General features: G+C 36.6%; 1 protein-coding gene across 3 annotated transcripts in view; it reads right to left on the bottom strand.

Moving 5' to 3' along the window:
- Positions 1–16,301, bottom strand: part of BDP1 (B double prime 1, subunit of RNA polymerase III transcription initiation factor IIIB) — an 85,297-nt gene that overhangs the window by 64,862 nt on the left and 4,134 nt on the right. For all 3 annotated transcript variants that reach the window (XM_059916548.1, XM_059916549.1, XM_059916547.1), the window contains exons 3-8: positions 15,316–15,425; positions 13,710–13,769; positions 11,793–11,921; positions 10,015–10,148; positions 8,936–9,030; positions 411–465 (exon numbers count right to left, since the gene is read on the bottom strand). In XM_059916548.1, the coding sequence (XP_059772531.1) occupies positions 411–465; positions 8,936–9,030; positions 10,015–10,148; positions 11,793–11,921; positions 13,710–13,769; positions 15,316–15,425 (583 nt within the window). The remainder of the gene's footprint in view (positions 1–410; positions 466–8,935; positions 9,031–10,014; positions 10,149–11,792; positions 11,922–13,709; positions 13,770–15,315; positions 15,426–16,301) is intronic.

Here is a 16,301-nt window from a genome sequence, read left to right as displayed (position 1 = left end):
CAACAGTGACTAGCACACAGCAGGTGGTCTGTATTACTGACTGAATGACAGACTTACCACAGTAGGTAAGGAATCATCTACAGTGTAATATCGTCCAGAAACAATTAACTTCTTCTTCAATACAGTTCCCCCAGAATAAAGAGCACTTAGAAATAGTATCTTCAGTCCCCCTAATTTCTTGGACTCAGAACTCTGCTTACTTGCTTCTTGATGTTTTAGCTATTCCCTTGCCTATAGATCTGTATCAACCACCCGACCTGAACTGCTAAAGAGAAAAATTTCCAGTCTTACTCTTCCTATGACAATATAGGGATAAAACAAATCTAAAACACACTGGAACCGAAGACAAAACATTGGTCATTTTTTAGAATCTCCAAATGATTCCTTGTGAAAGAGGTCTTAATACTTACGGAATGCTTTGTCTATTCTCCATCCATTTGTTTTCTCCTCACGTTTAAATTTATTCTGTTAACAAAACAAAACAAAAACCCTTTGGTAATTTTCTCCCATGAAACAAGTGCAGATTATGTCTTAAAAAAAGCATCAAAATAAAATTCTTATTATAACATATGATTCTCTAATAAATAACACATCTTTGCTAATAGGCAAGTTACTTAAACCCTTAGCTTGTAAAAAATAGAAATGAAAGATTTATACTGAGCTCTGTGCTCCTCCTTATGATCAATAACATGAATTAGCAATGGAAACTGGATTTACAGAGGATAGAAAAAAAATAAAGTCAACTAGCATGGAAACAGATCAAACTGTAATCAATTAAGCTAACCAGTATTAACTCTTTAAAAACTAGTATATTCATATCAAGTTAAACCTCTTACATTATTATTTTAATATGATTTTAATGGCATGCACGGGAAACTGTAAAGAAAAAACTAAGCAAAATTTTGAAGCAGGCCAAGTTTATGTTTAGAAACTTCTTTATATTAAGGAACATTTCCTCATGCTTTTCTGAGCACCAAAGAGCCCCATTCCCAATTCCACTCCAGATTACCTCCTTTAAGATGGAGATGGTTAAGGTTTAGGGTTCAATGAATCCTAAGGTCATTAGAAAGTCTGAGGGCATACACATATACAAACACACCCTGCAGGAGGGAATGATCAGCCAATCTCTCCCTTCTACAGATCAGTGGTCTAAAAGCTTTTATTAAAAATACAAAAATCGTTTTATTGAAAAAAAAGAGAGAAAAATAACACAAAATAAAGAACCTCTTCACGGCCCCTTTCTTCCTTCCAAAAGAAACTACCCACTAACCTGACTTTATTTTTTTTTATTAATTAATTAATTTATTTATTTATTTATTTATTGGCTGTGTTGGGTCTTTGTTGCTGCACGCAGGCTTTCTCTAGTTGCAGCGAGCAGGGGCTACTCTTCACTGGGGTGCACAGGCTTCTCCTTGCGGTGGCTTCTCTTGTTGAGGAGCACAGGCTCTAGGCGCTCCAGCTTCAGTAGTTGCGGCATGTGGGCTCAGTAGTTGTGGCTCACAGGATCTAGAGCACAGGCTCAGTAGTTGTGGCGCACAGGCTTACTTGCTCCACGGCATGTGGGATCTTCCCAGACCAGGGATCGAACCTGTGTCCCCTGCATTGGCAGGTGGATTCTTAACCACTGCGCCACCAGGGAAGTCCTAACCTGACTTTAAAGCAATCACTTTCTTACATTTCCTCACTGTTTATCATCCAAGTGTGCATCCTTAGCTCTATAGTTTAGCCTTTCCTATTTTTTAAAACTTCATGTGACTAACATCTTTCAATCTACAGATTATCCCTCTATTCCATTCTATATTTTTCTTCATAAAACTTATTACCAAGTAATACAGAAGTTTTCAAGGAAGATCATCTTTCTCCCTTAAAAGATCATATTATTCTTTAAACATTTCCTCAAAAGTTAACAAAAGTCAGGTCCACATGTAACAAAAGTCACATAAAAAGTGACAGACTACAATCACTAAATTAAACATCCTGAGAGAAATACCAGTAGGCTTTAGGCATTACTCAATTCTAAAACATTGCTACAACATATTTTACTTAATTCAGAATATAATCCAGAATAATTTAAAACTTTTTTGAAGAATGTATTGATGTTAGTCATTTTTTTTTTTCTGGCCACCCCACACAGCTTGTGAGATCTTAGTTCCCGGACCAGGGATCAAATCCAGGCCCTAGCAGTGAAAGCGCAGAGTTCTAACCATTGGACCACCAGGGAATTCCCTGATATTAGTCATTGAATTCATAGGCAGGAACCATTGTAGGCCAAATTCCACGATTATAAAATAAATCCCATAATTTCCATCCCTGGCCCTGACAAAAACTGGTAACGAGCTTGTTCCACATATCCAACCCAAAATAAATAACTTTAACACCAAACAAAATAAGTGCATCAACTATTTTCAAGCACTGGACAATAGGCAGAGCAAGACTACAATCCCACAATCCCAGAGAGAAGGGAAACACAAAAGATGTACCAACGTTCACCCTGGCTGTCTGCCTGGGCTAAATTTCCTAACCAATGAAAGAGAGAAAGGCCAAACAGAGCACAGACATCCTACTGAGCTGCGGAAGTAGACAATCTTTAGGGGCAGGGTTCTACAGAGAAGAGAGCTATTTAAAGAGGAGTCTCACAAGCCTGGTAGAAGTATCCCATAGGCTGTTGGTCTGGGTTCCATATGCCCAGAGCATAAGCTCTAGTGGAGAACAGCTACTACAGGGATGGGAGCAAAAAGAAGATGCTAGAGGTCACGTAACATAGTGAGATGACAGGGTTCTTCCCACACGAATGGAAAGATTTTGTTAACATCCAAACATTCACCTCAGACACCAGAACAACCACCACTTAGAGACAGGGATCACACCCTAGAGCAGCCTTTCTCAATTGAGGTTCTAGCATGAGAATTAAGCCCTAATGTCCTAAGGGATATACTACATGTAATGAATCACCTTCTTTCCTGTACACCTAGAATGGTGTAATATGACCATCCTTAGAAAAAATTAGAAAACAGTAACACAAATTATTTTCTGTAGTTCAGATGAGAAACCTAGAGTAAGGACCAGTCTTAATAAAGCCTAAAACCAAGCCTTGGGAAGAATAAGGAGAGTTGGCAATATACTAACCACCTTCTAGAACTAAACACTCTTTAAAGGAAAAAAATATAAAATAAAAACAAACATAATCCAGACACTGTGCAACATATCCACAATGTCCAGCATGCAACTGAAAAAAAAAAAATCCACAAGACATGAGAAAAGACAGGAAAATGTGATGCACAGTCAAGGAAATAAAAAGAGTCAACAGAAACAGATCCCAATATGACCCAGATGTTGAAATAAGCAGATGAGAAAGTTAAAGCAGCTGTTATATGTTCAAGGATTTAAAGGAAAATATGGAATGAACAGATACAGAAATCTTAGCAGAGGAATGGAAGCTAAGAAAAATAACCAAGGTGAAATCACAGAAATGAAAGGTATAATATCAGAAATGAAACATTCACTGAATGGCCTTAACAGCAGACTGACGATAGCAGAAGACAGGATCAGTGAACTTATAAACATGATACCAGAAACTAACCAAACTGAAATAAAGAAAAAAGACTGGGGAAAAAAATGGACAGAGCTTTAGTAATCTGTAGTACAATGTCATGCAAACTAACACAGGTAAGCGGAGTACCAGAAGTAGGGAACAAAGCAGAAAAAACATTTTTAAAAAACAACTCTTGGGCAAATCATAAACAAACTGCTGAACACCAAAGTTAAAGAAAAAATCTTGAAAGCAGTCATAGAAAAGCAATTCATATATGTGTATAACTGAATCACTCTGCTGTACAGCAGAAATTAACACAACACTGCAAATCAACTATACTTGAATAAAATAAATTTTAAAAAAAGAAAACCTTAAAAACAGAAAAGAAAAGCAATTCATGACATGAATGACATGAGTGATGGCTGAATTTTCATCAGAAACACTGGAGGCCAGTGGACAATGGAATGACATTTTAAAAGCACTGAAAGGAAAAACTATCCAACCAGACTTGTATACCTAGCAAAAATGAGACTAAAAAAAGTCTTTCAGAAAAATGAAAGCTGAAAGAATTTTTCAACAGCAGATAGGGTATTCAGAACTACAAGGAGTGAAAAGCATCAGAAATGGTAAACATGTGGCTAAATATTAAAGACTACAGTTGACTCTTGAACAACCTAACTTTGAACTGTGTGGGTCCACTTAAATACGTGAATTTTTTTCAATAGTAAATACTACAGTACTACACAATCCGAGTTTGGCTGAATCCATGGATACATAACTGCAGATACAGAGGAATCGCAGATATGAAAGGCCAACTGTAAGTTATACTCAGATTTTTGACTGCAAGGAGGATCGACACTCCTAACCCCTGCATTATTCAAGGGTTAACTGTAGTTTCTTTAATCTACTAAATTTCTGTTAAAGACAAAAGACTCTCTAAGCTAAAATAAGTTCATGTGTAGTGGGGTTTATAAGTAGAAGTAAAACATGTAATAGAATGAAGGATGGAAGGTAAATAGAATTCTTCTTCTAAGAGGATATTATGTAAAGGGTAAAAAGGTACAATAGAAATAAAATATAATACTAAAAAAATTTGATTAACCCCAAATAAAGCAGGAAAAGATGAGTAAAAAACAGATGGAATGAATGGGAAATAGTGAGATGGTAGACTTAAACACAGCCATATCAATTATCACATTAAACATAAATGAACTAAGCTATTAACAGAAATGTAAAACAGACATTTTGTTTTATTTTTATCAGGGGCAACATAAGAATACAAAGAACATTTCCTGTAGATACAATGAACCTATCTACAAAACAGAAACAGACTCATAGACATAGAGAACAGACTTGTGGTTGCCTGGGGGGTTGGAGGGTGGGGAGAGGGATGGACTAGGAGTCTGGGGTTGGTAGATGCAAACTATTACATTTAGAATGGATAAACAACAAGGTCCTACTGTATAGCACAGGGATCTATATTCAATATCCTGTGATAATGAACCATAATGGAAAAGAATATAAAAAAAGAATGTCTCTATGTGTATAACTGAGTCACTGCTGTACAGCAAAGATTGGCACAGCATTGTAAATCAACTATACTTCAATTTAAAAAATAAATAAATAAAAATAAATGATCTGTGCCCAAAAAAAAGAAAAGAAAAGGAAAGGAAAAAAAATGGATCAATCTAAAGAGAGAAACACAAATCTGCAATTGTGGTTAGACGTGTCAACTCTTCTCTCAGTAACTGACAGAACTAGATGACCCCACACCCAACAACTGCAGAACACACATTGATTTCAAGTGCACACTGACCAAGGTGAGAGTATGATAGGCTTTTTTTTTTTTTTGGCCATGCAGTGCGTCACGTGGGATCTTATAAGCCGACCAGGGATCGAACCCACACCCCCTGCAGTGGAAGTGCAGAATCTTAACCACTGGACTGCCAGAGAAGTCCCACAAGTATGATAGGTTTTAAAATAAATCTCAACAAATTTCAAAAAGATTGAAATCTTACAGATTATGTCCTTTGACATTCAGAATGTCAAAGAAAACAATAACAGTAAGATATTTAGAAATGTCCCAATGTTGGAAATTAAACACACTTCTAAACAATTGACATGTCAAGGAAGAAATCACAAGGGAAGGACTTCCCTGGTGGCTCAGTGGTTAAGAATCCACCTGCCAATGCAGGGGACACGGGTTCAAGCCCTGGTCTGGGAAGATCCCACATGCCGTGGAGCAACTAAGCCCATGCGCCACAACTACTGAGTCCACGTGTCTGGAGACCGTGCCCTGCAACAAGAGAAGCCACCGCAATGAGAAGCAGGCACACCGCAACAAAGAGTAGCCCCTGCTCACCACAACTTGAGAAAGCCCACACGCAGCAACGAAGACCCAATGAAGCCAAAAATAAATAAATAAATAAATAAAAATTTTTTAAAAAAAGGAAATCATAAGGGCAACTAGAAAATATTTTTAACTGAATGATAATGAAAACACTGTATCAATATTATGGGATACATCTATAGCTTAGATGAAAATGTATAGCTTTAAATGTCTACATTAAAAAAGAAGGGTTTAAAATCTATGTTCTAAGTTTTCATCTAAGGAAGCTAGAAAAGAACAGAGAAAATTAAACCCAAAGTAAATACAGGCATACCTTGAGGATATTGCAGGTTCAGTTCCAGACCACTGCAATAAAGCGAATATCGCAATAAAGTAAGTCACACAGGTTTTTTTTTTTTTTTTGGTTTCCCAGTGCACACAAGAGTTATGTTTACATTACAGTGAAGTAGTCTATTAAGTGTACAGTAGCATTATGTCTAAAAAAAACAATGTACATACTTAATTAAAAAATACTTTATTGTTAAAAAATGCTAACCATCATCTGACAATGCAGATGGTTTGCCACAAACCTTCAATTTGTAAAAAAAAAACGCAGTATCTGTGACATGCAATAAAACGAGGTATGCCTGAAGAAGGAAAGAAATGCTAAAGAGTTTTTTAAAAACCAATGAAAACACACAAACAACTGAAAACTTAACATAGCTAAAAGTTGGCTCATTAAAAGAGTTTTGGAAGTCAAAAACCTTTAGCAAAACAAGGGAAAAAAAAGAGAAAGAAAAATCATTAATCAGTGAGATATATCACTATAAATCCTACAAACGTTAAAATGGTAAGTGAATAGTATGAATTTTTATGCCTATAAATTCAACAACTTAGCATCTAAACTGACACAAGAAGAAACTGAAACTATAAATACCCCTATATGTATTAAAGAAATTGCATTTACTATCAAAACCTTTCCTCCAAAGGAAACCATAGGCCCAGATGGTTTCACTGGTAAATTCTATCAAACATTAAAAGCAGGAATAATACTAATCTTAAACAAATTTTCTCAGATAACAAGAGGGAACACTTTCCAACTCATTTTCTATGACCACCATAACCTTGGTACCAAAAACACAAAGACACTAAAAGAAAATTATGAACCAATACTCTCATGAACAAAGATGCAAAAAGTCCTCAAGAAAATATAACAAAAATCAGCAACATATAAAAAGAAGAATACAGTATGACTAATTGGGATTTATCACAGGAATACAAGGTTGGTTCAAAATTTGAAAATCAAGGACTTCCCTGGTGGTGCAGTGGTTAAGAATCCGCCTGCCAATGCAGGGGACATGGGTTCGAGCCCTGGTCCGGGAAGATCCCAAATGCCGCGGAGCAACTAAGCCCGTGAGCCACAACTACTGAGCCCACATTCCACAACTACTGAAGCCCACACGCCTAGAGCCCGTGCTCCACAACAAGAGAAGCCACCACAATGAGAAGCCTGTGCACCGCAACGAAGAGTAGCCCCCACTCACCGCAACTAGAGAAAGCCCGTGCACAGCAACAAAGACCCAACACAGCCAAAAATAAAATGCATAAAATAAATAAATTTTTTTTAAAAAAATTGAAAATTGATGTAATTCACTAGTCCATTTTTACTTTTCTATACTTTGCCCAAAGACCTGCTGGGACCACCCTAAACTTTTAATGGAAGAGTCTAAACTGCTTCTAAAAGAAATAGTCTACTGACAAACTTATCGTTAGTCACATCTGAGGGCTCCCCTATACGATCAACTTCTAGCCTTCACAGAACTTTAACATTCTGTTCTCCTTATATCAGAGATCAACATTTGAAAAGGAACATAAAGAATATAAAAAATGCCTCATCTTTTGTAGAAATAGAATGACTATTACACTGTACACTGGTTCCCAGTAAATCAGTCCATGCCTAGTCTAGTTCAAGAAAAAAAAAAAAATCTTTCTTAATGGTCCCTTTAATTAATGAAAGAAAAAGCCCATGGTTGGATAAAAATCTCACTATGAATTAGAAATGCACTAGAGCAACATGGTGTGCACTCAAATGCACTCCAACCCAGGAAACTTGTAATGAAATTTCTCAGCAAAAGGAACTATAAGATAGAGAAAGATCATTCTTTTAGGCATATTAAAGCACTAATTGATTAACATCATTGCTGTTGTTAATAGTATCACTGGAAAAAAAAAAAAATAGTATCACTGGTTGCCCCCAAAGTTAAGGTGGCCTAGGAAAGCAATGGTTAGACCAGATATTGAGAACTATATAACTCAGCATGTTCTCTTCCTAGGAAATTCAGATATATTTTGTGTTCAAAATCTACCCTTAACCCAAAAGTTCTGGTACATTTATCTCCCCTTTTCATTACCTAACTCTTCTTTTATCTTAGTTTCACTGGCTTTATTGGTACTCCCTCAAATCCATTTTAGAAGTAGGAAGATATAAATAAGAAAATATAATACTGAGGTTAAAGAGATTGTACTCATTTTATTTTATTATTTTTTAAAATTTATTTATTTATTTGTTTCTTTTATTTTTGGTTGTGTTGGGTCTTCGTTGCTGCATGCAGGTTTTCTCTAGTTGTGGTGAGCAGGTGCTACTCTTCGTTGCGGTGCACGGGCTTCTCATTGCAGTGGCTTCTCTTGTTGCGAAGCACAGGCTCTAGGCATGCAGGCTTCAGTAGTTAAGGCACGTGGGCTCAGTAGTTGTGGCTTGCGGGTTCTAGAGCGCAGGCTCAGTAGTTGTGGCACACGGGCTTACTTGCTCCGCGGCATGTGGGATCTTCCCAGGCCAGGGCTTGAACCCGTGTCCCTTGCATTGGCAGGCGGATTCTTAACCACTGCGCCACCAGGGAAGCCCTGTACTCATCTCAGAATTGAGAAATACTACATTACTTTTTGAGCTATAAAGAAGGACAGATGTACCAAAAACACAGTAGTGAAAAAGGATGGACTGATATTTCAACCAAAGGTTAAAAAAATAGTAATTTTTAGTCTCTTTTCGATCAACAAACATAATGGGTTTACTTTACCTTAATTTCTATCCTTGCTCTGTGAGGAAAAAGCTGTCCAATCATAGAAAAGTCAGTTCCTACCATGCTGATGGCCAAAAAAAACATATCTGTTTCTGTAAAAGTAAAAGATTTAGAAAGACTGAGAATAATCTTCTAAATATTTCAGAGGAAAAAAATCTTACCTTAGTATATATTTTGAGTTAAAAATAAATTTGACAGTACTTAAGTTTTTTATTAAAGTCCAGTAAATCTTTTATCATAGAAATATTTCTACATACACGTACATAGACATATCTCAATTTTACTGCAAGGAACCTCATGGATCTATAAACACCCCCTTTAAACTTTTATACAGAAACATGGTTTAAGAAATTCGCATGTTCAAACCAAAGCAGCTGGAATTTTTAAAAGACATTCTGCCTATCTGGTCTCAAGTGCCTTGAAGAAAACTGTCAGTCATAACCAGTATAATACTGCTGCTACGTAAGCAACTAAGACGTTCTAAGTAGTATGTGAAAGAAAGTAGCTAGAAAAATACACAAGAAACTGCTAATAGAAGTAACCTCAAGAGAACAGGATGGGGGAAGTCAAAGAAGGGAATCTTTCTTTTCATTCTGTATTATTCTGTTGTGTCTGATTTTTTTCCCAAAACAAACTGTATTATTTTTATAATAAAAGTAAGTACTAAGCAACAGCTTGCAATAGGTAATGTATACTTCTCTGTGTACTTTTTATCATTAAAGACTGTATTACACAATAGTGAGGTAGAACATTACTAGGAGCATTAAAAATATTGTTCATTTTTCATTAAAATGGTATTTGTTGTACAGGGATTTGACAAAGAAGAATATTCCAGCCAAAATGACCATAATGCTAACTCCTCAAAAGATTTCTAAGATAAAGTCAGAGATATAGTTCCATCGTGGGGGGCAGGGGAAAGGTGCCAATAAAATTAGCTAGAGAGAAAAATTTGCTGGTTCACATTTTTTTTTTTTTTTTTTTACTTAGGGGAGACCTGGTTTAATTCAGAAACCGAGAAAATAATTCACCTTATTTCCAATAAATAATCTACACAACTTAAAATGAAAATCAGTTACCTTTATTTGACCATGGTTTAGAGTAATAGTTTTTCCTAAAGCTGGAGTATGTAGTTGTAGAACCACGCTCAAATATGGGGTCATTTTCCTCAACAACACAGGGGCCTTTCGTCCTTAAAACTTCTACAGTTAAACTGAAAAACAAGTAAGGAAACAAATAGTAAGTGAGATTTTAATAGCTATATTTTGAAATTTACCATGGCAAAGTCATATCAAAAGTATAATATACATTTGAAGTACGCATATTTTCCAAGAATCTGCAGATTTTCACTCTAGGAAGCAAAAATAAATGTCAACTTTTTTTCAAAATCCTTAACAGCAATATAAAATTTACAAAATATCTTTGGGTCACCTAAATAATTGTTTTTTACTGACTTCTGCATGTCCCCTATATTTAATATATATTATCTTATCATGCAATACCCAACAGGGGATATTGCAAAATATAAGCATTTTATATTTACATTTTATATTCCTGCACACAAAGCAGTTAAATATGCTTTTAAGAATTTAATTACCAATAAAATCATCATCACCAAATAGTGGAAACAATATGCAAAAACAATTATCATTAATAGTATTACATTTACGTTTATCATAGAATTTACATACTATAAAACAATTCATTACTAATAAAACTGTCAGAAGACTTTCCATCCCTCTTTTTTATTTCCTTACTAATTTAATTTCTTTTTTTATTTTTTAAAATATTTATTTATTTGGCTGCACCAGGTCTTAGTTGCAGCACACGGGATCTTCGTACCCTCGAGCGGGATCTTTAGTTGCGGCACGCAGGAATCTTTTAGTTGCGGCATGCAGGATCTAGTTCCCTGACCAGGGATCGAACCCGGGCCCCCTGCATTGGGAGCACGGAGTCTTAATCACTGGTCCATCAGGGAAGTCTCTTATCTTCTTTTTTTAAAAAACACACATTGGAAAGACAACTAAATTCCACAATGCCAAATTCGAGAAATTTAATGTTGTAACTAAGAAATTAAGCCAGAAAGTCAATTAAAAATCATAAAATATGTTAAACCTATGTTTCATTGTATTTTCAATAGTTAACACCACACACCAGAATATGGTATTAGTTAATAATACATAGCTTGAATATTGACATCAAGGCTGAGTCAATCTTCGAAATATATTCTCAGTGGAGGACAGCATGTGATTAGTTCAATAGCTCATCTCAATTACCAGTAAAATTAGTAAAACAATGGTAGTAGGTTAGTGGGTGGCAGGTCAGCAGTACCACCTTCTCATATAAAGGACAGCATTATAAAAATTTCTAAAACTTATAAATGAATGTAATCCATCTTCCTATTTATAACATCCATTATGCAAATATAAACATTAGAGTCTAAGTGACAGTGACAAATACAGAAACTCAATGTCTCTCATTAGACAAAGCTCGTTTGTTCTCATAAAACCACAATCTAGGGCTTCCCTGGTGGCGCAGTGGTTGGGAGTCTGCCTGCCAGTGCAGGGGACACGGGTTCGAGCCCTGGTCTGGGAGGATCCCACATGCCACGGAGCAAATGGGCCCGTGAGCCACAACTACTGAGCCTGCGCGTCTGGAGCCTGTGCTCCGCAACAAGAGAGGCCACGACAGTGAGAGGCCCGCGCACCGCGATGAGGAGTGGCCCCCGCTTGCCACAACTAGACAAAGCCCTCGCACAGAGACGAAGATCCAACACAGCCATAAGTAAATAAATAAATAAAATTAAAAAAAAAAAAAAAAACCCACAATCTATCTCTCTCTCTCTTTTTTAACTTACCTTTCTTCATCCAAAATAATAGAACCATCTTCTGCCACTTTTACTCGAGGAACCAGCAATGGCCCATCATCCATCTCCTCTTCTATTTCTTCATTATCTTCACCATCAGGAGTACTCTTACCTTCTTGCCTACCAAATGTAAAGGTAGGTTAATTCATACAGCTATGAGAAATATTCCCTGAACATTATGAACTTCTAAAACAAATTACTGCACTTTCAACCTTCTAGCTATTTCCCACTTTCCCTATAACCTAATTGAAAATACTATGTGTTGTTAAGGTCATGGTTATAAGATTTTCTCAAATTTTATCTAGTAGCATATAATAGGAGTCTTTATTAAAGAGAAATAAAGAGAAATAAATGTTCATCTTTTCTATCTCAATAGAATATAAGAGTAAACCATCCAGATATTATGGAATTAACAAAAATAACCCTTACAGCATTAGTTTCCAGATCATGTTATTACCTCTTCAGAACAACCCTTGGGGGTTAGTTTTTCATGCTCATTTGAAACTTGGAGAAGATAAATTACTTTTGCTCTAGATTACACAACAATAAGAACAGACCAAGAAGCCAAACACAGTTTTCCAAATAATGACTCCAAATTCCATATACTTTCCATTCAATTACATTATCTCCTTAAGGTCTTATTGAAAGAAACATAACCTATAAATCTGTAAAAACATAACCTATTTCTGAAGCTTGTGAGTTCTGCTTTAAAACAATGTGGATTCTAAGAAAGAGTAATCATTACAGGGAATTCCCTGGCAGTCCAGTGGTTAGGACTTGGCGCTTTCACTGCCGTGGCCTGGGTTTAATCCCTGATTGGGGAACTAAGATCCGGAAAGCCACATGGTGTGGCAAAAAAAAAAAAAAAAAGTAATCATTACTTAATGATTGTTACTTGAAGTAACAACCAGAAAATCCCAATGTTTCTGCTAATTTTCCACAATTCCCTACCTTGAATTACAAGTCTACAATAACTTCCTAGGAGGTCTCTTGGAGGGATTTCTTAGGAATAAACTAATATATGACAGTGAAGGCTTGTACACAAAAAGAGACTCTCTAACTGGCATCAAAACTATACCTACTGAAGGACAGTGTATACAAAATGCTTTAAAAAAAAAAAAGGGGGCTTCCCTGGTGGCGCAGTGGTTGAGAATCTGCCTGCTAATGCAGGGGACACGGGTTCGAGCCCTGGTCTGGGAGGATCCCACATGCTGCCGGACAACTAGGCCCATGAGCCACAATTACTGAGCCTGCGCGTCTGGAGCCTGTGCTCCGCAACAAGAGAGGCCATAATAGTGAGAGGCCCGCGCACCGCGATGAAGAGCAGCCCCCGCTTGCCGCAACTAGAGGAAGCCCTCACACAGAAACGAAGACCCAACACAGCCCAAAAAATAAATAAATAAATAATAATTAAAGGTGCTAATAATTTTAAAAAAAGAAAAGAAAAGGAAGGGGAAAGGAGAAAGGAAAGAAAAGGAAATAGAAAAAAAACTATGTTTGCTTGGATAGACATAGACTAGAACTAGAAAGATACGTTAAAAATGTGGTAACATTTGTGGCCTGCAGGAAGACGGACTAGACGGCAGAAAAACAAAGTTGGAAAACTTTTCTCAGTACACTTTTGTTCCTTTTGAATTTTGTACCATGTGAATATTATCATTCTGAAACAAAACCCTTTTTAATTCTAAAAGCTTTCATTTAAAGTCATAACTCTATTTATACATGTAATACACAAGGAGTGTGAGGCTTTCATGTTGACTTAAATCAAGCAGTAACTTTTATTCTTGTGATTCCATTTAAAAATTCCTATCACATGTAATTTAACTAAAACAGGAGGCATCATTTGATTTCATTTTTTAAAAAAATTTACCCATAACAGAATATATTCAAAACAGATGAGATGCTTACTCTCTTGTCTGGACTGGTGTCAACGATTTTTCAGTTTTCTTTTCTTGCTCCAGTGAAGAACTATTAAACACAAGTCAAAACATACCTTTTAATAAATAAGCAATTTACATTTTGTCAATTCTATCTGAGGAAGAAGCAAATAATTTTAACTTGCAATTTTTTTTTATGATATACCATAACACTACCATTAATGATGGTGTAGTCCAACACTCCATTTTTCAGTCAAAGACTTTTGTCATCAATATAAACAATTTGTTAGGCCCTAAGTAGGGAACACTCTTCCCTCTAATTCCTCAGTGAAGGCATGAAACAACCTAAGTGGCTTGTTTCCAAGTCCTAGATGTCAAACAACTCAAAACCTAGGTTTCTGGCTCTTCTCTTAACTAAGCCAAAGACGTACTGAGCCTGAAAAAGACTACACTGAAAATATGCCATTACTCCTACATTCACCTGCTACACCATCAACAACACAGTGAGGAGATTTATTATAAACTCTCCGCCTCCCCAGGCTAACTTTGATTAAAGAAGCTTTGTTCTTGGAGGATTTGTTAATCAAATGCCACTGTATTTAATGAGGAGGTAGGATATAAAAATTAGATCACCCCTGGCTTCCCTGGTGGCGCAGTGGTTGAGACTCTGCCTGCTAATGCAGGGGACACGGGTTCGAGCCCTGGTCTGGGAAGATCCCACATGCCGCGGAGCAACTAGGCCCGTGAGCCACAACTACTGAGCCTGCGCGTCTGGAGCCTGTGCTCCGCGACAAGAGAGGCCGCGATAGTGAGAGGCCCGCGCACCGCGATGAAGAGTGGCCCCCACTTGCCGCAACTAGAGAAAGCCCTAGCACAGAAACAAAGACCTAACATAGCATTCAATCAATCAATCAATCAATCAATCAATAAATCTTTAAAAAAAAAAAAAATTAGATCACCCCTTTAGATCACCTTATAGTATGTAAGAAATGTAAATGGCAAACTTGATTAGAGAAAAGTTGTTTAGTTGGTTTTACTACATCTCGGTAATATAACAAAAGAAATTTTTTTTTAATCTCAGAGGTAAAGGGCATCTTTACCATCCCAAGAAAAGTTACTTGAAATAGCACTAATTTGTTTTTTTTGTTTTTTGGCTGTGTTGTGTCTTCATCACTGTGTGCGGGCTTTCTCTAGTTGCGGCAAGCGGGGGCTACTCTTTGTTGCGGTGCGCGGGCTTCTCACTGCAGTGGCTTCTCTTGTTGCGGAGCACAGGCTCTAGGCACACGGGCTTCAGTAGTTGTGGCTCACGGGCTCTGAGGCGCAGGCTCACAGGCTCTGGGGTGCAGGCTCGTTTGTGGCACACGGGCTTAGTTGCTCTGCGGCATGTGGGATCTTCCTGGACCAGGGATCGAACCCGTGTCCCCTGCATTGGCAGGCGGATTCTTAACCACTGAGCCACCAGGGAAGTCCAAAATACCACTAATTTTTGTTATAAAATTCTTATCCAAAAAAACATCATATGTGCTATAAATTTTGTCAACATGTTGTTGGAAAACATGAAACTGTACTCTAAAAGTGATACTTACTTAAATCACTATATACTCAAAGAAAGTAAAATAGAAATAAAGTTTACTTACGTCATTGGATTGTTATCTGGCAGGTAATATATGAAGTCTCTCATAGTCATTTTGGAACGATCTGGTGGCCTCTGACTTTCATTTACAGCATATTTGTTTTTCCATTGCTTCTAGATACACAAACACACAGAGATACTTTTATTTTATAAATATATTATTTATATATTTTATAAATATATAAATTTTACTTTATTTTATAAATATATAAATTTTAGGGGAATTCCCTGGCAGTCCAAAAATATAAAAATAAATTTAAAAAAATTTTAAAAACGAAGAATTTTAGATGTATATATTTAAGTATACAGCCTATTGTTGCATTCATTGCAAATGCTTGAACATTATTCCTATCACAATTATGCCTAATTTGAGGAAAAATTTTATAAACTGAATATTAAAAAGTTGTAGCACATAAAGGGATTTTAAAACACTGAAGTGACTGGGACTTGGGACTTCCCTAGCGGTCCAGTCGTTAGGACTCCAGGCTTCCACTGCAGGGGGCCGGGGTTCAATCCCTGGTCAGGTAACTAAGATCCCGCGTGCCATGTGGCACAGCCAAAAAATAATAAATAAATAAATAAAGTGACTGGGGCTACATAAAAGCTCAATGTATAAAATCATGCTTACTGATGCTGACTAACTACAATAGTGTACTGAAAATTTATACATAGCTTTTATTTGCCCTGTAGTGAACTGGAATTCTGCATATTTTATAAAATTCTTGAAGCAAATGTTTAATTTTTAATTCCCCCAAATAAATCTAATTAAGCAGATTCTATAAAACAGAGAACATTTTTAGAGGCTTAGATTTTAGAAGATATGAATTCAAATCCCATATCCTCCACTGATGTTGGATACAAAGCAAATAACCTCTCTGAGCTTATTTCCTCCTCCTCCTGTGTAAATAGTGATAGCCACTTCACACAGTTGAGATATTTAAATGAGATAATGAATATAAAGCACCAAGGGGGAATTCCCTGGCGGTCCAG

Source organism: Balaenoptera ricei, chromosome 3 (genome assembly GCF_028023285.1).
Source record: "Balaenoptera ricei isolate mBalRic1 chromosome 3, mBalRic1.hap2, whole genome shotgun sequence".
NCBI lineage: Eukaryota > Metazoa > Chordata > Mammalia > Artiodactyla > Balaenopteridae > Balaenoptera > Balaenoptera ricei.
Note: the sequence above shows the minus strand (reverse complement) of the source record. Positions and strands in the feature narration are given on the sequence as shown.